General features: G+C 38.7%; 1 protein-coding gene across 1 annotated transcript in view; it reads right to left on the bottom strand.

Annotated features, from left to right (window-relative positions):
• CSMD1 (CUB and Sushi multiple domains 1) overlaps window positions 1–26437 on the bottom strand; it is a 1016474-nt gene that overhangs the window by 881827 nt on the left and 108210 nt on the right. The window contains exon 6 of the mRNA XM_009885090.1: window positions 7549–7661. Within this exon, the coding sequence (XP_009883392.1) occupies window positions 7549–7661 (113 nt within the window). The remainder of the gene's footprint in view (window positions 1–7548; window positions 7662–26437) is intronic.

A 26437-nucleotide genomic window follows, 5' to 3' on the forward strand; every position in this document is an offset into this window, starting at 1 on the left:
CAGAGGTCCCACAGAACAGTCCCACAGCACTGTCAGACCTCTTCTGCCCTGAGATTTTGCTGCTACACATTATGTCATGTTTTGACACACAAAATAGCAGCTTTATTTTTAACTGCATTATGATTTCTTTCCCATATGTCATCATTAACAGTCATTCAGAATGTATCATTCCAAAAGGATGTTATTTTTAAGAAAATTTGCTTGAGAAAGTAAAAATGTGTTTCTTTTTTCTTTTTAAGGACTTCAGTTGATAAAGGAAACCTATACCCAAGTTCATTTTCAGAAAACAATTACTTCCACTCCAAAGAGGTGCAGCTACAAATTTCAGGCTAAAACGGTCCCATTTCAGTCTGTGCTTTTACTATTCAAAGCTTTTGATTTACTTGGTCATGTGTATACATACACATTGCTTAAAGCTTTAACAAACATCTCAGTTTGAAAAGAACAGACTACCAAAATAGTAAGCAAGAAGTATTTAACTAAAAATAGAAAAAGAAATATATCAGGCTATTAACAGATGTTATGGCCAGTTACACTAACAGTCAATGGTAGGCTTGCTAGTTAAGATGTACTGCTGCCAAGATTACGTTTACAAAAATACCAGAATTTACTATATTACAAATCACAGAATGGTCAGGGTTGGAAGGGACCTCTGGAGATCATCTAGTCCAACCCCCTGCCAGAGCAGGGTCACCTACAGCAGGTTGCACAGGACGGCGTCCAGGCGGGTTTTGAATGTCTCCAGAGGGGGAGACTCCACAACCTCTCTGGGCAGCCTCTTCCAGTGCTCTGCCACCCTCAAAGGAAAGAAGTTCCTCCTCATGTTTAGATGGAACTTCCTATGTTCAAGTTTGTGCCTGTTCCCTCTTGTCCTGTCACTGGGCACCACTGAAAAAAGACTGTTCCCATCCCCCTGGCATCCTCCCTTTAAGTATTTATAAGCATTAATAAGATTCCCCCCTCAGTCTTTTTTCTCTAGACTAAAAAGACCCAAGTCCCTCAGTCTTTCCTCATAAGAAAGATGTTCCAATCCCCTCATCATCTTTGTAGCCTTTTGCTGGACCCTCTCCAGCAGTTCCCTGTCCTTCCTGATCAAAGAAATGCTAAAAAATGGTAGTTTGTGCCTTTAACATTTAAAAGGACTATACTCAGATTCAAATTTACACTGCTTCTTTCTCCAAACACCACAGTAAAGGAGGGAATAGTCATAGAATTGGGAGCAGCAAATTGAATCCTTCCCATAAACTACACAACACAATGTAGAATGAACTGCATAGCTCTCAGTGTCATCATTAGATGTTCATTATAATCTTTTGGACCTCTTCAGAACTGGATATGCTAATCCAATGAGGTTTAGGAGTCATATTCAAAGTCTCAGATCATTGGAACAATCAAAATGAAGTATTTTCTAATAGATAAAACAGCACCTATGACTAAACCATACAGATTAACTGGCGATAGTTGAAGATTCAGGAGACTACTCATCTCACACTGAATAGTAGGAGACCATTATGCATATGAGTTGCATAAAAGTTGGAATTTTTTTGCCAACTTAGCTTCCTACTCTTGACTTAAAATACTAGTCTCAGATTATTGAGTTTGTTTTGAGCATGCCCATTCCCAGGGAGTAACTACTCTCATAACTGTATCACAGTTTGTTGGGAGAAGTACACAGCCATTAACTAACATGTTTAGACTCACAGACAACAAGTAGGAAGCACTGCCAAGTGCTGACCCAGTGAAAAGCAGATTTTTACTCTTAAAAGAGTGCAGGAAAAGTATTTTGGTACTTGATGGAAATAAACAATCAGAAAAAAAAAAAAAAAACAACCAAGAAACTTTAGCTGGAGCCCAGAGATTTGTTTGACTGGGTCCACGTTGACTGGAAAAAAATCACAGGCTTGGGAAAGTTATTTTGTAAACTCAAAGACTCAATACAAGAGATTGAAGTTTCCAAGTTGGTTGGGAAAGGGTTTCAATATTATTATTTTGTTTGTTTGTTTTAAGTAGTTCAAAGTATTGAACCATAAAATAAAAAGGAAAAAAACACCAAATAACTGATACTCAGGGAGAACAGGAGCAGCAAGAGGAAAAGAAAAAGACAATTTCTTCAAAGACTTTACACTGTGGAAGTGTATCACTACTTTCTGCTGTTGATGCTGAAAGGGATTTAAAAAGAAGCTTCAGGGAAGATGCATAAAGCAGGATGAGGTGACTGCCAGTATAAATGTTAATGCTGGGTAGAGCAGAAAGCTCTGAGAATTCAAAGAGCAAAAGAAAAAAGGAAGTATGCCCTGAGGGTAGGCAGGATAGAAAGACGTGCAAGAGCTCTCTCTTTGGCAAAGAAAACCTTCTGCTGTAGAGCAGAGGTCAAGGAAAGGTACTAGCACACATCAAGTCCAGTACATCTGGCTCGTTGTTTAAACACTGTCCACCAATTCTACATTACAAACTGTGGTTAGAAACAACAAAACCAACCACAATAAAAAAATAAAAATTGAGATAGCTTAAAATGAACCAAGGATTGTTAACTTTTGAGGACGGTTTAATGTTTAGTGGCAGACACTAGTATAGCAAAATATAAGCTAAAAACCATGACATTTCATTTCATTCATTTTGCATTGATGACTAACAATGGAATTTGAATTAAGCTTTTCTACTTACACTGAATTTTCTGTACTTGACAACTGGATTTCCTGAATAGCGGGACACACCAGTTTAGTAGAAGACAGACCATATAACAGTTCTACCATGCATTACTCCAATTAAGTATATGTGTGTGTAACATTTCAGATATTGCTGTCATTTAGAGTATTTTTCTGTACTCCAAACATATGGAAGTATTCTGTATGGAGGAATACTTCTGACTTTCCAAAGAAAATTACTACAAGGACAAAGCAATGCTGAATTTTTACTTCTGTTGGTTGCCCTCTGTCCTGGTTTCAGCTGGGAAAAAGTTAATTTTCTTTCTAGTGATTTCCGGAAAAGGAATGTCAATAATGAATGTCAATAATGTATATTGGTTTAGCTGTTGCTAAGCGATGTTTATGCTTTTCAAGGACTCTTCAGTTTCCCATAGAAGCTGAGAAGGAGCATAAACAGAACAACAGAATGGCCAATAGAATATCTGATATTGTAGACATCATGCTCAGTATCTAAGTGGGGGTTGGCCGGGTGGTCGGGTGCCAATTCATCGGGCAGTGAGAGTTATTACTGGAATTATGATTGTTATTTTCCTTTTCTCTTATTGTTTCTATTAAACAGTCTATCTCAACCCACAAGGGTTTTTTCCCCTTTCTCTTTCCTCTCCCTTTTCTCCCTGCCCTTCTGCGGGAAGGGGGAGAACTTTGTGAGCGGCTACACGATCCTAGCTGCCAGCTGAATTTAAACCACGACACCCTCAAAGCACCTTTTTTAGAAGTTTGTTAATACCATTCTAGAAAATAGGAATTAAACTGATTTTAACAGGGAATTGCACAAGTCACAAGTACTTTGTTATTCTCCCCACGCAAAGCCCAAACATGTTTTAGATGTCAATTAAAATAAAAACCACAACCACAAATTACAGAAACAGAATCTATCCCTCAACTCCCCAGTCCCATTGCTTAAAAATCAGATTTAATTATTACCCAACAGTGATGATAATGGTCAATAAATCATTTAACAGATTAAACAAGTTGACAGATTCTATAAACTGAACTTACTACTTTTGAAATTTATAGTTCTTTTTACTGAATGTGTTTGAAAATCCCATAGATATTCTTATTTTCTGGAAATAAAATTAATTCAAGCTTCCATCTGTACCAAAAGTTTAGAGACCTGATGTGATCGCTGCAGAAGATGGAAGTATTATCAGAAATGGATATATAAATCTGGTGAAGTAATGATACAGTGAGGAAACCTACATTTCAGCCCAAAAACTCGGCAACTGCCCAACTACATCAGTATCTTGTTAAAACTAGATGGCTCTCGCTGGTCTACTACCACAAAGTCAGATTTAGTTAGGTATTAATATTCACATGGTATATGAGGGACAACAGGCTAAGTCAGATAGGTACAAATAATCTTCAAGGGTTTAGAGCGTCGGAATGTGGTTTCACTGGCTTCACTGTTAACCTATTTATCTACTGTAAAAACACAAAGGATCTGATTATGTCATTGCTGGATAGGAAGCGAGGTCAAATCGAGAATATACTCAATAAAACACATAGATCAGAATCTCAGCCCAGGGAATGGGATGTAGTGATCCCTCTCTGCTAGCGATAATAGTGTGGGTGTAGCTTCAGAGGCCGTTCAGTAAGTCTGTAAGTGGTTCATGTGCCTTCTTTCCTGGTCCAGTGCCCTACCGTTGTTCACCAGGAAATTTAAGCTAAAAAGAGCACCCTGAAGACAGCAATGGTGAAACGTCCCAACAGCACCATCTCTGCTCTACAAAGCAGAAGCTCAACACTGCAGGGAATCTAACCCAGTATTAAGTCTTGTGAGAGATAAGAGTCATTGTTGTCAAAACACTAGCTTTTTCCCCACGATCACATTTAAAATACTGACTTTCAATAGCAGAGCTAACTTTGAAGACACTAATCAATCTTTTTTTTTTTTTTTTTTAGTTGTGTGAAGGTAAAAATCCTAATTAGATGAAATTTTCCTATTCAGAAGAAAAAGTGGCCTGTCACAAGAATTAAGAAAAAAACCACATGTAGTTTTGCAGCCTCCCAGAATATGGAAAGTTTATGTAAATTAGTTCCTTCATTAGTCCTAATATTTGAGTTTTTCAGACCTACTTCAGCTGCTACTGTGAGACAAGTGGTGCAATTCCAGAATGACTCCTTTGTATAGCAATGCTAGGCCTTTTTTTTTTTTCTTCCCTCTCCTGGTCCCAGTCCATTAGAATTCCTTAACTTTTGAATGTTGTGGACTTTTCTGCTTCTACACAAAAATTTGTTACAGAATCACTCCTGCAGGTACCATTAAAAAAAAAAAAACAACAGATTTTTTCTGTTTTTAAACATACTGTCCTTGTCAGCTGACACGCAATTAAGACTTTTCTCCAATTAAGATGTTTAAAACAGCGCTTCTCAAACTGTGCAATATGACCCCATAGTGTCCCAAACTCTTAGATGGCAGCAGTCAGTAGCACTTCAATCCTCCCTATGCTTCCAGCTGAACAGTAATTCACTTACTCCAGAGAAGAATGAAAGAGCTGGCTAAAACGAGGGATAACTAGATATTTTTAGTAAAAGCAAACTAGCTTAGGGATGGGTAGCCAGCAGAGTGATCATAAAGACTTTCAGTGACTGGTAACATCTGTATCCCCCTCTCCCTGATCACCTGCCTGCTCACAAAATTACATATGGCATAGCAGCCAGAAGGGCTCACTATTTAAACTAAGTAGTTTAGGGAACAGTTACAGGACTTCTTAACTATGGGGTTTCAGTAACTCAGTTGGCCGTTACAGCAGCAATCACCCTGACACTTTACAAAAACCACCTAACCCCTCACTGCTCCAAATCCTTCCCAAACCTTAAGTCCCTGTGGCCTGTCTGTATACAAAGATGCTGTCACTTGAGTGACCTTCACCATTTCTTCCAGGGTTGGATGTCATATTTTGAAGTCAATTTAAAGCTCATGGACAATGCCAGGTTTACAGCACTAAATCGGAAAGGAGGCAGTGTTGTTTAACCAGAGAGTGGTGCTATCTGTCAATGTTAATTACAGCTCTTCCTGCTGGGGTTTTTACAAGAAAGTAGGCCAGCAGGAAGTGTCATTATATTACAGCCTGTGGCTCTGTGCATGTGTTCCTAAGTTGACAGTCAAGAGACGTCCTTTAGCATTCTTCACTGTCTTTTTCCATATGAAAAACAAACTGCTCAGATGGCATAAAAGGATGAAATATGCTATCGTATGCATATACTAGAACAGAAAGACACAGGTATGTGGGAAGCAACTTCCTACTGAGGTAATGAAAACAGTTCCTGGTGTGTTTGCGATGTCTGATACTCCTTTTCGACTTGCCTAATAAAACTTATAAAGACTATTAAAATGAAACTTTCCTAACCTTTCTTCACAGCCTTCATCTCAGTTTAAAAAAGAGACCGATAACAGACTTATCAGGTGATAAAACTTTGCGGGACAAAGGAAGGGAGGAAGAGCTAACAAGGAAAGATATACTGCTGAGCTACCCACCCCAATCAAAAATAGCTCAAGCTCAGGTATTTTGACACCTCCATGTCTGTCTTTTCACACCTCGGTAACCCACTCAATGAGGATATTGGATTTCAAAATATACTTTAAAAACGCTATCATTTCAAAACATTACTCAAACATGAAACAAAGATATGCATCAATGTGGAGCAGAGTTCCATATTGTCAAGAAAGGGGTGTAAAGTTTCAAGGGACTTTGACTAGTTCTAGAAGACACATAATCAAAGTTTATCAAGCATTTAAAAATACATTGGTCACCACTTTAGAAAAAGTCAAAATAACTTAGAGACCACAGGTAATGGATTTAGACACTTGCAAATGCTACTCCTAGTGAATAGCTACAATCAAACCGTACTACTTTCTAGATTCAAAGTTCCTACATCAACCCCATCAATAGAATTTAAAAGTAAAATTTTTTTATCACTTAACTTTGTACACAGCTTTTCCAGAATAAACACTTTCAAAGGATTATACCTATGAAACCATAGAAAAAAATGGTTTTGCATTTGAGAAGTAATCTGAGTTTTCTGCAACTTCTAGTACTCAGAGCCCTGCATTTTCCATGAATAAAGAAATTATAGTTTAAAAAAAAAAACAACAAAACAAACAACAAAAACCACCACACACTCAGTTTGAAAGCAGCCCTGAAGTTACATTCAAAACACCCTCATTATGCAACAATGCTAAGCAACTCACTTAATACCACTGTTATGTGGTAATTTTCCCAAACAAAGATTGCATATCTCATAAAGCCTTTTGTACAACTCAACATATTAAGGAAATAGTATCACTCCAGTTTAATAAGCTTAATTCTTGTTAGACACTGGAATACATTAAATTCTTGGCCTTATTTTTTCCCAGAACCGTGCAGTCATCATTGTAGTTAACATATTCCATGGAACCAGTTTTCAACTGCTTTTATTTTTGTTGTTTCTTTTGTTTTTAAATTTATACATACAAATATTTTTGTTGTCATTGTTTTAATTTTCCACAAAGAGAAAATTAACAATTGATTTTGAAGATCAGTTAGTATCCATATCTCCTCTCATTTTTATCATTATACCCTTTACATTAGGCATTGCCTGAAGAAGTTGTCAAGAGAAATCATTTAGGAAATAGTAAGAAAACCATTTACACGTAAGCATTTCTGAATCCAGCTTTAGAAGCCTGACAAATTCAATTTAAAATTCCAGTGGAAATTAAAGTATTAGTTTAAACTATATTTCAAAATCAAGACCATGACGTTGTAACACTTAAATATGCTATAAAAAATGTTTATGCAATAGTCACAAACTATTCAAAACCCAAACACTTAAAATTGAAACATCACTTCTCAGGAGTTCTTACCTTCATAGATGGCTTTGAAGCCTTGAGCACTGACAGCAAAATCCGTGGTGAAACAGAGGGTGAGGATAGAACCTGTGCTCACAATAGATGATGGAAGCTGAAATCCAGATAACCTGTGCAATAAAAAGGCACAATTTATTATAACCTTTAAAATAAACAAGTAAAGCATATCAGTAGGTGCGATGAGCATTATGATGAGCAACCTGCTTCTACATTCAAACTGTTAACGCATTATGCTCTTTACCCTGATGTAGTCTCAGCAAAATTTCAAACATGTTCTTGAGTTTAACCCTCCTATTTTAACACATCTGTGCGCTCTCCAACAGAGAACACTGAAAGAAAGACCTGTTTGTATCTACTGAAGACAAAGAATTTTTTGGTAGGATTCATTTCAAGATGAAGACAGGTAAGTTTAGGACACCTAGAAGTAGATACCCAGGCCTTGACTCACACAGATACCTACTGCTATTTGAGATAGCGTGGACTATCCTGTCTGCCCTCCCACTGCTGCTTCAGAAGCAGCATGGATCTCGTGTCTGGTGTCACATACATTAACTGACCAGAAAACAAAAAAAAAAATCCCTTCCACTTAACCACTTCAGAAAAATTACCTTACATTTCCCATCTTATTAGCAGTCTTACCTTTACATGCAAAACAGAATTTTGGATAAGCTATAATTACATGGCATTACTAATTTTAAGGTAATTTCCCCAAATAAAAATTTTGATTCATTTAGAAGACAAAACAGATGGAAAAGAATGTTTACATCCCTTACTGAAACATCACTAAAGACAATTTCTTAGACCTCACTGATACTAGTCAGGTGTTGGTTTCTTAACGATTAGAGTAATTTTGCATACGTAAGACTTAAGACACCATTACTGTTCCACAAACCCAAAACTATAACGTCAACTGACATCACTAGCTAATTTCTCTATTTTGTTATAGGGGTGATCCACCGGATACAGGAAAACACACCAGAAAGCCACCTTTTGTTCAAATTTCACCCTGAAAGAGCTTCTGGAATTCAGACATTGGACCAGCTCTTAAAAAAAAAAAAAAAACAAAAAAAAAACCCAAAAAAACCAACCACACACCAAAAAAAAAAACCAACCCCATAATGCCACATACCAACCAAAAACCAACAAACCAAACGAAACACCAAACAAAAAAATCACCCCCACTTTAAAAGAAAGTCCTGCCTTTGAAATTTATTGTATAATGATACTATAGTTCATTAATTGGCAGCTGGAACTGCAAAAGATAAATAACTGAATAACTGTAAACAACATACTAGTACAGCAGCATCACTGAACTAGACGTTCGTTGCAAAATTAGGCTTATTTAAGACGACTCTCATATATAAAAACATAAAAGAACTCCTCCATGCTTGAATTACACCAGTCAGGTGTTTCCCCATCTCTTTCCAATTTTAAGCTCTGGAAAACAGACTCGGATGAGTCAGAGATCAAAGTGAGGAAAGTTTTAAATACAGATGAAGGCATACAGTCAAAGCAACATAAGTCAGCAAAAAGCTTTCTGCAATTTCTTCCTTTCTTTTTAAACAACATTAGCACATGGGAGACAATTAGCTGTTTGCTCTAATCTTTTCACCTTCTGTGTACCTGTCAACCTATTACTCCTATTCCTTTCCACCTCATTTACTCCAATTCCAGAAATAACCAGGTTGATTTTTTCCTCAGTCCTCAAACTGCAGAACTGCCATGAGGCTTGCCATATCTCCTGTTCAGACTATTGCATGTTTTCTCACCTTCACTAGATGTTGCAGTTTTCAGGGAAATGGGCCTCTTGTTCTATTTAATAAATTAGAGTGGTTATCACTATATCTGGTGTACTGTATGACAGCTCATTATTAATTTAGGGTATATATTTTCTGATCTTTCTTACGTGTCTCTTCTTTCTTTGAGAAGGGATTAAAAGAGTTCTGGTTTAAGGGTTGTTGGTTTTGGGGTTTTGGTTTGTTTTTTTTTTTTTTCATAACACTACGATATTTCCTGGATCTGACTTTTTTTTGCTGAAATATAGGAAACTGCCATGCATTGTAGGGGAAGGAAGGAAAATCAGGTTGAAACACACAGAAAGATAGAAGCAGCTAGCCTGAACACTTCACACTACATAGGAGTCCTAAAAAAAAAATCTCCTAAAACACCCACACACCACAAAACAAAAAGTTATATCAATGCAGAATTACACAGCTTTAGCTACCTCATCCCTGATCAGCGTTTGCTCCACTTGGCATGGATTTGGTTCATATAAATGAACTCATTTGAGCAATGATTGATTTGAGCAGTGACTGGACATTCTGAGCTCGTTATGATTTCTATAACCAACTGCTTTGATTCTGTTACGATAGTAAGTATCACTCCTACAATGTGGATTCTTTATCTGCTCAATAAGTAAAACTGTTTCTATAGTATCCCCCTTGAAATACTAAAAGAACATTCTTTAGGCTGACATTGCAATTCACATTAAAGGAAGACAAATATATTCTACTATACCTTAAATCAGTGCACTTGAAGGTTTTACAGATATAGGAAAAGGCAAGTATGTAGTTAACTTCAAGAAATTAATACATCAACTTGAAATCTATTTTTCAAATGCTTTATATTACAGTAATCCTAAAAAAGATTACGGAAAAGTCTCAAATAGAAGAAATCTATATCATTCATTCAACAGACTACCTGGGTGCCTCTACAGTAACCTTGTTGCCCAAAATATTTCTGAAAGCATATTTTCATAGTGTTCTAATAAATTCAGTGAGATCAAATGCCACGAAATTGAGTGCAAACAAAAACTAGACAGCAGATGAAAATCTAGAGTGTTATTCTTCAGACATTTCCAGAATTAAAACACTGCTAGCCTACCAAGTCATTCTCCACCCACCCCACCCCCCCTTACTAGCATTTTTGCTAGGTTACAGCTCATGAATCATAATGTGGTTTGCACATTCATTTCATCATGCAGAAAAATCACACACCTTCACATGTTGCTTGACTTTGGAAATGTATCTTGGCAATTAACGTGTAGGCCTTTACTGCAACCAGAAAGGGAACTGTTTAGACAGACAAGTGTGTGCGCTAAGAAAGCAGAATCATTTCAAGTCCCTCTGCTAATAAAACTGTCATTTGATAAACTTGCACTACTTCATACTGAGCATATGGCAATACTTGAAGCTTAAAATATTGCTACTTCCTTAACTTTCAGTAGCATGAATCTGCACAAAATGCACACACTAAAATACTTTTTAAGCACAGATGGAATATATTTGGCTTGTCTATAAAGAAGAAACAGAACCTGTAATAGAAAACACAGTGGTACACCAGTACTGAGTTTAGCCTCTGTTTGACGGGGCGGTGGGGCCGGGGGGGAGAGAGCAAACCACGTTTCATTCTAGACTGTCATTTCATAGATCTCGACATTCAGCCATTTCTCAGGATAAGGTCTATAGAGTTTTCGGTGTTTTTTTGTTTTGGTTTGGTTTTTTCCCTAATAGCATAGCCATAGTGTACCTAGCAGGTCCAGCAGGCTCTGCTGAGAACTTCTCCACGCTCTACTTGTGAGGGCAGATTTTGGGACTCCCTGGTACTAAAGAGATAGCGTGGCAAGTCAGTAGGGGAAGCGTGGGGAAGCAATATGGCTAGGGATCTGTAGCAAGTGATGTACAAGAAGAGGCTGAAGAAATAGATCTCCTAAGCCCTTAAATGACGACAACTAATGAGTGAACCTTACCGCTGTCTTCACAGACCTATCGGAGTGGTATAGAAAAAGACAGAGTCAGTTTTTTGGGGGAATTGCATAAAAGATGGGAAGCAACAGGCAAGGTGCAACACAAGAAATTTTAGTTTTGTATTAGGAAAAAAACCACCATGATGGTGGTCAAATACTGGACTAGCTGCCCAGAGAGGATCTGGTATCTCCATCGTTGGAGATATTGCTAACTTGACAAGGCCCTGAACAGCACAATCTATCTTCAGACTTGGCTCCAATGTCAGCAGGAGGTAACATCAGATAACCACAGTCTCTCCTAACCCATAAGACATTCGATGAATACATGGCCCATAAGAAAGGCATAGGCACAGTCCCTATCATAAGTAGCTGCTGCAATAAAAACAAGAACACTCAGCAGTTTCTGAGAAAATACCTAAATGCCATCAAATAAATGTAAGTTTTAGATTATTTGTAGAAGTTTATTAGGGTATAGTTATAAAATTTTAGCAAGTCCCAGCTGTTCATGTAGAAGCTGATAGGCCGTCAAGCATGTTTACAGCTGAACTGACCTTCACAGGTGTTTCAAAGATATTCTTGACACAAAGAGAGCTCCACTTTTCTTCCCTCCAGTGAGAACTACTACATTCTTGTTCCCAGAATCACTAGATTTTTATTTTTTTTTAAATAAACCTTTTGCACTGCCCGCATGGTTGAAATGGTCAAATGAAGCTTTCCAGAATAGCTCTATCAGAACCAGCTCTCCATCATGAAGAGTCTCGTATGATCAGACCATTTTAAGCATGTACTGATTTCACAACTGCAAAAAAACAATGCACAGTTGCAAAGGAAAAACAGAAGCATTTTCGCCATTTTATTTGCTAGCTTATTTATTCCTGCAGCTGCCTACAGTACAAAGTGATGTGTTCAGGTTACCACATGTGACAAAATTTTGTCAAGGTTTAGCACATTTTCTTGGAAAATTTAAAAGTAAAATAAAACACCTTAGAGCAAGGGTGAAACCTGCACCCATAAGGACCCAATCTTTTTTCAAATTAGGCCAATAAAATCTATGAAGCAACATTATTATAATTAGAAGGAGAATCAGATCTGTTAAACATTTTTAGAATTGTGCCTGACATACACACACATACCTATATATATATATATCTCTCCTATATCTGAGCTCTGCTCATACATCTGTACAGCTTGTTCCCAGAAACTTTCTCAGCCGAAGTAACCAGAATCCATTTGGCTATGATAAAACATTCTTGCCTGAAATTAGCTATCAGATGTCTCTTGCAAAAGCTATTAGCCAAAAGGATCAATGTTGTTAATAACAAGGTAAAGTATAAGTTTCAATGAATTATCCCCAAAGCAATTTTAGGCAAACCATAGATCAACGACAAAATCTGAGATTACTTCCCCACCCCCCTTTAAAATCTGCATAAGGAAAAAACCTAACATTTCTCCCATTTTACCATAAAGTGATATAGGTCATTAACTGCCATATGAAACACAAAAGAGCGCTCTTTGCCATCAGTGTCACACCCTTTCAGGCTTCACATACCTGTTAAAATTGTCATTTGATGTAGAGGAGATCCATAAACTCATTCCATATCAAACTCGCCATACCACATGAAAACACAAAGTTATGGCAGGTGCTACCTCAAAGATTGTGCTGATTGACTGCAGATCAGAAAGCGAGGCAAGTTGAAGCCTCTGAAGGACTAAAGTTTTAGGCTACCTGTTGTAGTTCTCCAGAAATACTTTACTGCATCACAGAAGTTGAATACTAGGTACAACACACCAAAAATTTTCAAAAGGTGGCATCTCATATTTAGATTAACTAGAAATTATCCTAGGACCATAGTGTCAATAAAAAGCAGGCAAAGCCCCTCCGTGCTTCAGGCATCCAACATCACGGACAGTCAATAACATGTATATACTATTAGGAATCTGAAGAAAAAGCAATCAAGATATGACTCTATGGATTCCTGGCATTTATTCCCGATTTTATTAACGCCTCTGTGGTGGGCTGACTTTGGCCAGCTGCTAGACCCTCACCCCGCCACTCTCTCACTGACCCTCTTCAGAAGGACAGGGGGGAGAAAACAAGATGGTAATCTTCCTGGGTGGAGATAAAGACAAGGCAATTACTTACAAATCATCATCATGGGCAAAACAAACTTGAATTGGGGAAAATTAACTTTTTTCCAATTAAAATACGTTTGGATAATGAGAAGCAGAGTCAAATTAAATTGAAATCCTTCACCCAGCTCTCTTCTTCCCAGGCTCAACTTCACTCCTTCATTCCCAACTCCTCTACCTCTACCCTCAGGCAGTGCCGGAGGACGGGGAACTGGCTCAGTCCATAACAGCTCCTCTCTACTGCTCCTTCCTCCTCACACTTTTACCCTGCTCCAGCGTGGGCTCTCCACAGGTTGTGGTTTCTTCAAGAAACATCCACCTGTTCTACCATGGTCTCTTCCATGGGCTGCAGGGGAATCTCTGCTCCAGCACCTGGAGCACCTCCTTCTTTTCTCTCCTCCATGTCTACAGGGCTGTTTCTCTCCCTTTGTATTTCTTCCTCTTCTCTGTGGCGTTTTCTCTCCTTTCTTACATATATTTCCCCCGAGATACCCCACTGTGGCTGCGGGGCCCAGTCCTGCCCCATGGGGGGTCAGTCAGAACTGGCTGGGGGTGGCCCAGGGCAGCCCCAGCCTCTCCTCACAGAGGCAACCATGCAGCCCCCAGGCACCTATGGCCCATACAGCCTTGATGATGTGAACAAAGAACACTACAAAAGTGCCACCTGTTCAAGTGCACCTCAGTTTTAGGTATTAAAAAGTCAAATCTTTAATATGTTATCTTAGTAATCTGAATCAGTTTAAACTACCTGAACATATCTGGGCAGAAGAGAAGCTACTGCAGTAATTTACAATAAGGTGGTAACTCCAGTTATTCCACAGAAAACTGTGGAATGCTGTGAGAACAAACACAATTACAGGATACATATCCATAACGTGACCTTTTATGAAGCCACAGGAGCTCTGAAGTTCCTTTCTACAAATAAAGGGGAGGCTGAGAGGTGCTATTTTAAAGCTCAGGTATTAAAAAAAAAAAACACAACACACAACCCAAAACAAACCAAAAACCAACACTCATCTTCCTGGTTTCGAATCTGGAAGACTGAATAGGTACATCTCTAATCAAAGGCAAGAGTTGCAATAGGCTAACTTTCCAAACCCCTGGTATCAGCCAACTGGAAGGATCTCAGAGAGCAGCACAGTTACGAGCAAAGCAGTCTTAAGCATCGTTGAACACATAGAGCACTTCAGTCGTGTAATTTAAGTCATCTTCACGCACAGCATTTTAGCACTTAGTTCAGAGTTGAAAGCTAACAGTAAGCAGACAAGATTATTGGTAGTCAGAGAAACCTTTTTATATTTTTAGTCTTTGGGGTTTTTTTTTACTCTAAAGAGTAATTATTTAAATATAGAGCTTCTCTCAAAAACTTTCTTAAAAGCACAACAGAGGAGTTGCAAGGGTTTAGGTCAAACTTTCACCTATAGATAAATTTTAGTTCAAACCAGAGATTGGTAATTTAGAACAGTCCAATAAGTATTTATTTGTATAATTAGAAATTACACACATAAAGGCAGACTCAAGACTCAAATATTACCATAGGACTGATTTCTAGCCTATGATTGATCAGGAATTCCCCCCACCCACCCCCCAACTTATTTCAGAGATAGAATTGCAGCTCATATAGTAAAGATAGACCTTTTAAGGTTAATAAGTAGTAAGTTTTATGGTGAAATTTCACACACCAAAGTAAGAATATATGATGTTATATAACTATTCTTATGCAAGTTTTTAGTCATGCAAACAGCAGCCGCCAATAAGGTATAATTACAAAGAAATACATGTAAAGTGATTTTTGTAGTGCTATTTCTCAAATCTTGGACAATTTTCATCTCCCCTGTCCACTTCCATAAGCTTCAGTTTTGGAGCAAAGCTGACTCTTGCAAATGCCAGAGATAATAAAAAAGCATACAGAAAAAAAAAAATATATCACAAAGCAAGCTGGCTGCAGCTATACCTCTGGGTTATGCTCTCACAGGCTTATCTCCTTCATTAAACAACCTGCAAAAACCAGAAGAGCACACTACTGAAACTTATATAGGGATTTCCCCTGCTTTATTCATCATTATAAGATGCCATCCCTGGGGGCCAACTCATGTCCCTACTTGCCATCAGCAATGAGAAGAGTTACCCACAGGGTAAGACATCTAATGGTACGTAAACCCAGGACACCATCCTGGGTTTGTAGACACGTATCTACTCCAGCAAACCAGGCTGTTACCTGCCACATGTGAAACCACAGAAAGCTTATTTTAATAATTTACATCCATTCTGTTGCCAAGAGGAAGTGAAGATTTAAACCTAACTCAGGTACTATCTCATACATAAAGGAATGAGGAGCTACTATAAGTTTAGTTCAAGATGTATTATTTAGAACTGATTTTCTATCACAAAAGATAGGTTATATATATATATTTTATTTTTTTTTAAACACACTATCCCCAGCCTCAACTTTTTTCTTTAGTCACAGAAAAAGGGAAGTTATATAGAACAAATTGTTCAAGGTCAAGTTTTTCTTTCAGAGGTTCTAATTTGATGTTTTTTTCTCAAGTTTAAGCTAACACTGACTGTTCCCTTAAATACTGTACACGAAACAATATTAAAGGCAGAGCCCCAGCTCAGAGAGCCCACCCAGTCCTCTGCACAAGAATTACCCTTTGCTTCCCCACCTCTCCAACATAAAAAAAACATATAGCAACACCTCCTCACACTGATGAGCATTATGGAGTTCTCTTTCCTAAAAAAAACCCAAAAAAACCAACAAACCCAACATTAATTAAAAGCCCTTAGCTCTCAAATTTCTTACTCCAGCAGTGAAGTGCTCCTTTCTCCTGGTTCAGACTGCTCCATCTTCAGCTTCTCTCAGGTTATAGACACACAACACCCCAACACTGCTCTTCCAGTTCTCAGCTTTCTGCTCTCCTCTTCCCTGGAAAACTCATTTCAGAGCCCTCTCACCAGATCCTCACAAAACATCTTCCACCAGCTGTCTCAGCTCACTACACTCCAAAACACTCTTGCAAACCCCTCAGCTGCTCCCCATTCCTTAATTGTGTAATTAATTTCAGGTGCTCCTCCATCCTGCTAACTAGAGGCAGTTGAGGTGTGTGCACCTCATTGTAGGGCCACTACTACTAGCAGTATACAAAAGGCTCATATTTTGCCTTCAATTTTAGATTTATCATCTCAAAGTAATAATCAGTTCTGAATAGGCAAAAAATAGATATATTTTTAGATATATTTGTTTTAATTCAAGCCTTTCACACAGCCAAGTGCATGTATATATTTTCCATGTTATGGTCACGTGGAAACATCCTGATGTTTTCTGTTACTTCAGAAGAACTATGAATTAAATGCAGGAATTATAAAATTAATATTTTGCTAGTAAGGGAAGGATGGAAGCAATCAAAGCAAAAAGTTCCCACAGCAAAGTCCAGAAAGCCACTTATAAATAAAACTTGCTAAGTTCAGTCACTAAGCAGAAAGAAGCTCCAAGCTTAATGATTTTGACATATTTAGCCTTCAGAGAAGGCAGCTGGTTTCTCTAGCTGCCACCTTAGCAAGGCTCACGTGTGCTGCAGGAAACCCTGATGCTGCGCAGCAGTAGCCTGTGACTGTTTTTACTGGGTGGGTTACCAGGTAAGGAAGCAGACATGAGATGAGTTGGCCAACATCAAACCAATACGCAGCCACGAGGGGGACTGATGCGGAGGCAGGTCCCAGGAAAGCGGTGAGGCCAAGGGCTTCCCAAGGGGCTGCAGCCACTGGCAAAGCCCTGGTAGATCTGGGCAGCCAGCAGGCTCCGGTGGCTCCAGCACGGTGGGATCGCACAGCAGATCTGAGAGGGCAACACCCAGAGCGCTCACTGCCGGTGGATGGGCCTAGTGGGGTTTGTTACACATTGAACTCACGCTGAGAAGAAAAGGGCTCATCTAGCAGAAAGTCACAGTACTTCCCCACAGTCCCAGGTGCCATCATAGTGCACGCTACAGAAGAAAAAAGCCAGTTCCATGTCTGGAATGTATGGCAGTCACTAAGAATGGTGGCTGCCAACTAAATGAACAGGTAGGCCACTTGGCTACGTGAAGTTCCTTCTTTTCCTGGCAGACTTTATCTCTACATCATTATGCCGTGTATTTTCTTACTATTTCTACCCATTGTACACTAAATGCAGCCACAGAAATGGTTTGCTATGCCTCTGTGCTAGATGACATTGAAAGAAAACATCAGCTAATATTTGATAAAACTGGACAAAAATTAAGTAGCGGTGTAAAGAGTGCAAAAAATAAAGTAGTACGATAAACCATTACTCCCAGGGGGATAAAAACAGAGTTTTACCTTCAAGAGAAAGAAGTTATTTCAGTTACTATAAAGCTAATGACTCTTTGTGCTTGAGAAAAAACAACTGAGACTTTAAGTAAGATCATATATTCCAGGTTAACAATTATGTGAGCAGACTACTTTTCTGCCTTCTAACAGCACACAGATATTCAGACCAAAGGCACCTCTCAGGTGTACTCATATGAGCCCAGATGGACCCAGTAGAAGTAAAATGACACAGATGTAAATAAAAATGTGATTTGATTAATTAATGATTATATTCCAAAGAAATCCTATTTTTAGAAAATTATGTAAACAGGTTCCATAGGCTGAATTATTTCATCAGGCCTGTTGCCTATATCCCTGTTGATATATCTGTTAGCTCAGTAATAACAACAGCATGATGAGTTTAATAATAAAAAATATAGTAGTAAGACCATTGTTAGTAATAGATGACAGGTGAGATTGAACATTTTTTAATTAAAAAAAAATCAGGAATTGAGTCAGCAAAACTAAGATCTCTCAGTGAAAGTGCCACCTGCACCTTGTCAAACAGCTTAAGATACAATCTTAGAAAACATTTGCATTAGTCAGTTTAAGCTTCATTATGTGTGTTTTGTCTGCTTACTGTCACATATGAATGTCACATCACGTTCAATCCTCTTTTCGGTAGGTATGTCACATTAATCCACAACAGTGGATATAGTGATCTGTTATTTTACATAACTGCAGTCGTGAAGCGAGCTTGCATTTCCTATGTCACAAGGCTTTAGAGAGACACCTACATCAGGTTGGGAACAACATTACAGCAATAAACAGTCGATTCAAATTCAGAATAAAAGAGCATAATTTTAATTGAAACTTTGTTTTACAAATCCATTACAAATCATCCATAATGCTGCAGATGATATTCATGCTTTCACTTGTGGGTTGTTTGGAAAAGAAAAATGTACAGAACTCTTCATCTGGAAAAAAAAAAAAGAAAGAAAACAACCCAAAACGCCCTAAACCTCAAAACCCTACCATAGCAACACAAATGGTATTTTATGCCTCTACTAAATGGAATTTAGAGAGGAAAAAGTCTGTGAAGAGGACTCTTTTTCTCTTCACAGGCCAGCTGCTAATAACTGAAAAATCACCCACATTTCCACCTCCCTAGGTTTTACAGGCTCACCTTTATTACAGTATCAGAGCACCTCCACAAAACCCAGTGAAACGAAGCCAGTGTAAATGGAAATGGAATGATAACAAGTGGCTTAGAAGCTCTGCAACACACAAAAATTGCCTGAGGGGGGAAATAAATCAATTTCTGAAGCTTTCTTTTAACGTTTTTACAAATTGGATTACAGTAGTACTGCCAGCTGAAAAAAAAACTACTCTAGCCTTTTTGGTGGCACCACTTTAAGGAAAGGCCTTGAGGCAATAGAAAATATGCTAGCAAATATTTGAATAGATCAGATTTTAGTACAAACAGCATGTTTGTCCTTTGCAGCAAGAGAGGTATCTAAAAAAATACAATACTGTCCAAACACAAGTGTATTTAACAGTTTATGTAGTGCTCAGTGTTCCTTCTGTAAGGAAGACTAAAGATTTGTGCCTAGAACTTTATTCTGGGAATGTGAGAAGCTTCAAATGTGGCTTATGGCACGCAGTAAAATTTTGAATACTTACATGGCTTTGCAGATTTCCATTATCTGTTTTGCACAGGCTAGACTGGCTTTTTCATATTGCTCAATCCAAAATGCATACTAACATACTAATGATTGAAGTCATTCCCATTAGTGATTGGGGATCTGACTGTTCTTCATAATTTTTATTGAGAGATATACCCTTTTGGATTAATGAACTAAAATAGGTCATCTAATTACAGATTGATATAGAATCATAGAATACCAGGTTGGAAGGGACTTCAAGGATCATCTGATCCAACCTTTCTTGGCAAAAGCACAGCATAGACAAGATGGCCCAGCACCCTGTCCAGCTGAATCTTTAGAGTGTCCAGTGATGGGAAATCCACCACTTCCCTGGGGAGATGATTCCAATGGCTGATTGTTCTCATTGTGAAAAATGTTCCTCTTGTGTCCAGTCGGAATATCCCCAGGAGTAACTTGTACCCATTACCCCTCATCTTTTCCATGTGACTCTGTAAAAAGGCAGTCCCCATCTTCTTTTTAACCGCCCTTGAAATACTGGAACATGGTGATAAGGTCTCCCCTAAACCTTCTTTTCTCAAGGCTGAACAAACCCAATTCTCTCAGCCTTTCCTCATATTGCAGGCTTCCCAGTCCTTTGATCATCTTGGCGGCTCTCCTCTGGACCCTCTCCAGCCTGTTCACATCTTTTTTCTATAGCAGAGACCTGATAAGATCTGGCCTTACACGTGCTGAGTAGAGTGGGATAATGGCTTCTTTATCTCTATCTCTGCTGGTGGTGCCCTTGTTGATGCAGCCCAGCATCTTGTTGGCTTTCTTTGCTGCAACAGCACACTGTTCTCTTGCATTGAGCTTATTGTCCACCAGGAACCCCAGGTCCCTTTCCACAGAGCTGCTTCCCATCCAGGTAGATCCCAGTCTGTGCTGCACTCCTGGATTATCTTTTCCCAGGAGCAAGGCCTTACACTTGTCCTTGTTGAACTTCATAAAGTTTGTTAGCCCACTCTTCCAGCCTATCAAGATCTTCCTGCAGGCTGGCTCTCCCTTCTGAAGTGTCTATTTCCCAACTCAGGAGGCTGTGGGGAACCGTGTCAAAACCCTTGGAGAAATCCAGGAAGACAATGTCCACCACTCGCCCCACATCAACCAAGCAGGCTACTTTGTCATAGAAGAAGATCAGGTTTGTTGAGCACAATTTTCCCTTGGTGAAACCCTGCTGGCTATTCCCAATCACATGCTTCATTTGATTTGTGATAGACCCCAGGAGGATTCATTCCATAAGTTTTCCAGGGACAGAGGTAAGACTGATGGGCCTATAATTTCCTGGATCCTCCTTTAGGGCCTTCTTGTAGATGCGGGTGACATTAGCCTTCTTTCAGTCTTCTGGGATGTTCCCCGATCTCCACAACTTCTCAAAGATTATGAAGAGCTGCCCTGCAATGACATCAGCCAGCTCTCTTAACACCCTCAGGTAGATATCGTCAGGGCCCATCGATTTGTAGGGGTCAAGCTCCTGTAATAGTTTACATACCAACTCTTCCTTCACTGACAGTGGGTCTGTGTTTGCATCAACCTTGACTGTTGTTCCCAAGGCCTGGGGCCCCACAGTGCTTGTAAAGACAGAGGTGAAGAAATTGTTGAGAACCCCTGCCTTTTCAGCTTTGTTGGTGATTAATGCCCCTCTCCTGTTTAACAGCAGGCCAATATTTTCCTTCTGTTTGTGCTTGTTGTTTACATAAGTGAAGAACCCTTTCTTGTAGTTTTTGACATCTCTCACCAATTTCAATTCATGCTGAGCTTTTGTTTTTCTACCTGCATCTCTGCATACTCTGGCAATGCCCTTGTAGTTCTCAATGGGTATTTGTCCACTTTTTCATCTCTGGTATGCCTCTCTTTTGGTTTTGAGCAGACGCAGAAGCTCACAGTTAAGCCAAGGGGCTCTTTTGCTCTGCGTACTTCCCTTACCTTTAAAGGGGATGGACTGGTTTTGTGCTTCCAGGAGAGTATTCTTGAAAAAGTCCCAGCACTTGCTACCTCCTTTATCCTCCATGGAAGCTTCCCATGGAGCCCCTCCAAGCCGAGCTCCAAGCAAGCTGAAGTTTGCTCTTCTAAAATCTAAAACCTTTGTCTTAGTGCTAACCTCCAGTGTGCTCAGCAGGGTCCCAAACTCCACAATATTGTGATCACTGAAGCTAAGGCTATCAGTAACCTGATAAAAAAGTCAATCAGTAACCTGATTAAAAAGCAGGTTTTCTTGGTTTGTGAATACCAAGTCCAGCAGTGCCTCATTCCTGGTTGGCACATCTAACATTTGTACGAGGAAGCAGTCCTCTACGCATTCCAGAAACGATGGATGACGTGAGCTGCTGTATTGTTCTTCCAACAAATGTCTGGGTAGTTGAAGTCACCCATAAGAACCAGGTTCTGTTGACCCAACATGTTTCTAAAGATTAAAACATTCTATTTTAGTATTTTCTAGTCATTATTTTTCAACTGCTCTGGCCAAAATGTCATTTTTTCCACATGTTGCTGATCATAATTAAAAAAAAAAAAAAAGAGAGAAAAGGGGATACAAAGTTAAAAACAACCTAAGTTTAAAAAAATCCCCACCTTTTCTATATGTCATTTCATAAGCCAAAATTTAAAGCTGACTTTTATTCGGTTTTGCAAGATTTAAGCTTAGTTTTAACTAAATTTATGTTCTCAGTAAACCAATGAGATCCAAAATACTAGAAGTTAGATATCTTAATTTTTCCATTTCTTAGTTTCCCATTTGTAAAATAAGGATAAAATTATAAAATAAAAAGCTTCTTTTAAATTCATAGGCATGGAGCACCTCTCCTATGAGGACAGGCTGAGAGAGTTGTTCAGCCTCGAGAAAAGAAGACTCCGGGGCGACCTTATAGCAGCCTTTCAGTACTTAAAGGTGGCCTACAGGAAAGATGGGGACAAACTTTTTAGTAGGGCCTGTTGTGATAGGACAAGGGGTAATTGTTTTAAACTAAAAGAAGGTAGATTTAGACCAGATATAAGGAAGAATTTTTTTACGATGAGGGTGGTGAAACACTGGAACGAGTTGCCCAGAGAGGTAGATGTCCCATCCCTGGAAACATTCAAGGTCAGGTTGGATGGGGCTTTGAGTAACCTGATCTAGTTGAAGATGTCCCTGCTCATTGCAGGGGGGTTGGACTAGATGGCCTTTAAAGGTCCCTTCCAACCCAAACTATTCTAGGATTCTATAAATTCAAGTATATTGCAAATTGTAGACAGATCCTGAGTTAGGGGAATAGGATGGGTATATTTAAGTATTTCAAATCAAAAGAAAGTTAAAATAATGTACTGCTGTCTCATTTTAAGCAATTCATTGAGGCAAATGAAATGCAGGGGATCTCCAGACTCTTTTGAATTTGACTGGAAGTGTTTGTTAGAGCTGTAGGACAAAAAATTCTATACTTAAGGAAGAACAATGGATGAAGTAGTTCCAAACCCAAAAGCTTTAGGAGCAATCGAACGAGGCCTTTCCTTCACCTTCTATGTCTTTCCAAACTATGTACATTTTCCGCTTAAAGAATCTTCTCAGAGTGTTATTATATGTTATAGATATTATAAATATGCCCCTAGGACTCTTTTCACTTGATAAAATAACGTATCCTGTTTCAGGGCTGAAGAAAGACTGATTTTCCTTCACTGTCACCTCATTATGACTTTGCTTTTTTTTTCCTGAAGTTAATTGTTCTGACAACTCTATTTTAAAGGGGTCAGGCTTTGACAGTTTTATACTATCTGCACGAAGCTCACTATATTAACTTTCTGCTCCTATGTTTTACTCCCAAGAGCTATGACATGCTTTTCTTCTATGCAAACCTTTGAAGTCTGTTTATTATTTCTACCCAACATACTGGAAATACAGTATATATCACTTAGGACTCCTGTCAGAATTGCTGCCTGGCTTGTTTGTCCTAAAAAAGAAAGAAATCTAGTGGGTATTTCAGTGGGTCATAAAGTTCATTTTATCTAAATTTAACTTTAAAAAAAGTCTTTTGCAGATAACTAGTTTTGATAGTTTCAAATGGCACTTAAAAGAAATGGCTACTGCTACTAATATGAAATAATGGCCAATTCTGGAAATGTTTGAAAATTATGTGAGTGCTTTGGGCTAACTCTACACTTACTGCATTAAGGATCATACACTCATATTTTCCTTCATTATATCACTTGTCGTCTCCTTTGTACATATTTTGCAATAGTCAAAATCTTCTGGAAGATGTCACCTGTGTATTTCAGTGTTTCAATTTAAATATTATTCCTATGCAGAGCAGGAGTAGGCTGTAAAAGGAAAGAGGGAGGGATAGCACATACAAGAATATCTGACATAGGCAATCAAGACACAGAGACATGGATTTTCAACAGTGGGTCCATTTACAGTGCAGATAGGTGGGACTGAAGGGCAAAACAGTGGCACAGTTTCTTTCTTTTCCTGTAATAAGGACTCTATACCGTGAAAAAGATCCAGAATCCTTAAGAAAGCTGCAAGTTTAGTATTTACCTATGAAAATTGGCACTGTTGTTAGTATATGCTGAAGCCCTTAATTTTGTACCTTTGCCGATGTTGTTACCCATGCTAACAATATTTAATTACCACATTTTTAACACCTTTATTTTGCCACACTAACCTTCACTAGCCATTGTATTTCTTTGATATAGCAGTTACTGAATCTCAGAGTACATCGACTTTTATAACCAGAATTTTTTTCTTTACTTTTAGAGCAAAAAACATTATGTTGAAATGTCAGCTTATCATTACTTTTCAGAATATCCTTGCCTCATCCATATCATGTTGCAATATATGGGGTAGTTTACTATACTGAATTCTCATTGTCATCTACCTCAAGTTGCTAGTATGCATATAGATTTTAATGATTACCCTCAAATTGCTCCCTTTATGGTGCCACCTTATCAATGTGCCCTCTGATCAGTAGATCTTCAACAAATTCAGAAGTAATGAAGCAGAACAATGTCCTGTTAAATTTAATGATGAACAAATTTGGTAGCTTCAGCCTGAAATATCACATCCCAAAAGTAAGTTTAGAAATATGTCTTAATTGAGAGATACTTCATCTTTGTTTCTGAGCATTTTCTGTGCCTATATTTTAAGTCACCTCAGTAGAGGTTTGCCCTAGGATGCATAATTTGATGCTTGAGCTCCTCCTATCAGAAAATTCGATCTTGTTCTCTTGTCCTTTAATCCTTACATATATAATATATCATTTCAGGGCTTATGATCATCATTGAGATTATCTATAGTAATATCATTTTTAGTTTGGAACAAATTGTTTCTCATGGATGACTTGCCCTAACAACTGTGTTTAGGTGAGTCATATTTTGCTAGTTTAAAATGTTCTCATTCAAAGTGCTTCTTCCAAAGAAAGGATGTATGCAAAGTCTTTTTTGCTCATACTTTTGATTTCACTAAACATTCACTTTATTGTAATATTTATACATTAACCCCAAGCAATGGTTACCCAAAGAAAGGTGAACATTAGGCAAATTCTGGCATTAAATGTATAAGATCTCTGCAGCAAAGTGGTGATGCTCTGCATTATCTGTTACGCTATTGCATCTTGCTTACTCCCACAGATGGTATTGTGAGAGCTTTCTGAAGCTGCCCCTAGTCATCCACATGTGTCCAGATGATGCAGGATCTTGAATACCTGAACACAGGTAATAGTTTTAGTTTTGTTCACCTTTAACACAGTATTTGATACCACCAGAACACTCAGGTGGTCTGCAGGGTTCTGACATCCAATCAGACATCCACAGGCTGCCCTTAAGTACCTACAAGAAGAGAAGGAGGGGGCCGACATGACATCGTGTGATATGGAGGAAGTCGATACTGAAGGAATTGCTATTGCAGGAGAACTTTTTCATTTTATGTTTTCCGTCTTAACCCATTCGGAACCTGACTCATTGCCAACTTTTCACAGAATCACAGAATCTTCAGAGTTGGAAGGGACCTTTAGAGATCACCTAGTCCAACTCCCCTGCTAAAGCAGGATTGCCCAGAGCACATTACTCAGGACCGCATGCAGGTGGGTCTTGAAAATCTCCAGAGAAGGAGACTCCACAACCTCCCTGGGCAGCCTGTGCCAGTGCTCTGTCACCCTCACTGTAAAGAAGTTTTTCCATGTATTGGAACGGAACTTCCTATGTTCCAACTTGTGCCCATTGCCCCTCGTCCTGTCACTGGGAACCACTGAAAAGAGTCTGACTCCATCCTCCTTCAACCCACCCTTTGGATACTTGTATGCCATAATAAGGTCTCCCCTCATCCTTCTCTTCTCCAGGCTAAAGAATCCCAGCTCTCTCAGCCTTTCCATTAATTTGGAGTTTTAGTTGATCCTGTTGCTTAGAATTTCTTTGTATTTGGGTATATTTTTATTGTCACTGGCTCATATTTATGTAGAACAGTTAGTAAAGCTCAGCTTTTCTTCATGAAAATGCCAATGTGTTCGAATTGTTGTTATTTTAATATGGAATAAGAAGGCTTTGGTGAACTAGCTTCCCAAGTCTCTGGTGACCTTTGTGGCGAAAGAAAGGTTTTAAGACCAAACCGTTGTGGAAGATTCCATGCCTGTGGAACAGTTGTGCTATGGGCTACAATAGTACTTAGCTATTCCCCTGACAAGGTGTTAATATGGGGCTACCTACCTCTCCAAGTCATGGGTGGTGGGAAAATGAGCAACAGAAGTATGAAATAATAGGTAAGAAGCAATAACTACTATTCAGATGGATGACAGAACAAATACAAAAAGCAAAAGAACCACCGAGACCAAAATAATAATGGACTTCAGGGGAGCCATCTATGCAACAGAGAAAGAAAAACAGATGATATGAGTGAATACTGATTATTCAAAAGAGATAAGAAAGAAGCTGTGGGAAGGAATGTCATGTTTTATGGGAAAAGAAGGTAGCCTTAGTTATTTAGTCTTAGTTAACACTAAGAGAATTTGGCTGACTTGACAGACTCTTCCATCAATTCTCA

Source organism: Charadrius vociferus, unplaced genomic scaffold, assembly GCF_000708025.1.
Source record: "Charadrius vociferus isolate BGI_N301 unplaced genomic scaffold, ASM70802v2 scaffold345, whole genome shotgun sequence".
NCBI classification, from domain to species: Eukaryota; Metazoa; Chordata; class Aves; order Charadriiformes; family Charadriidae; genus Charadrius; species Charadrius vociferus.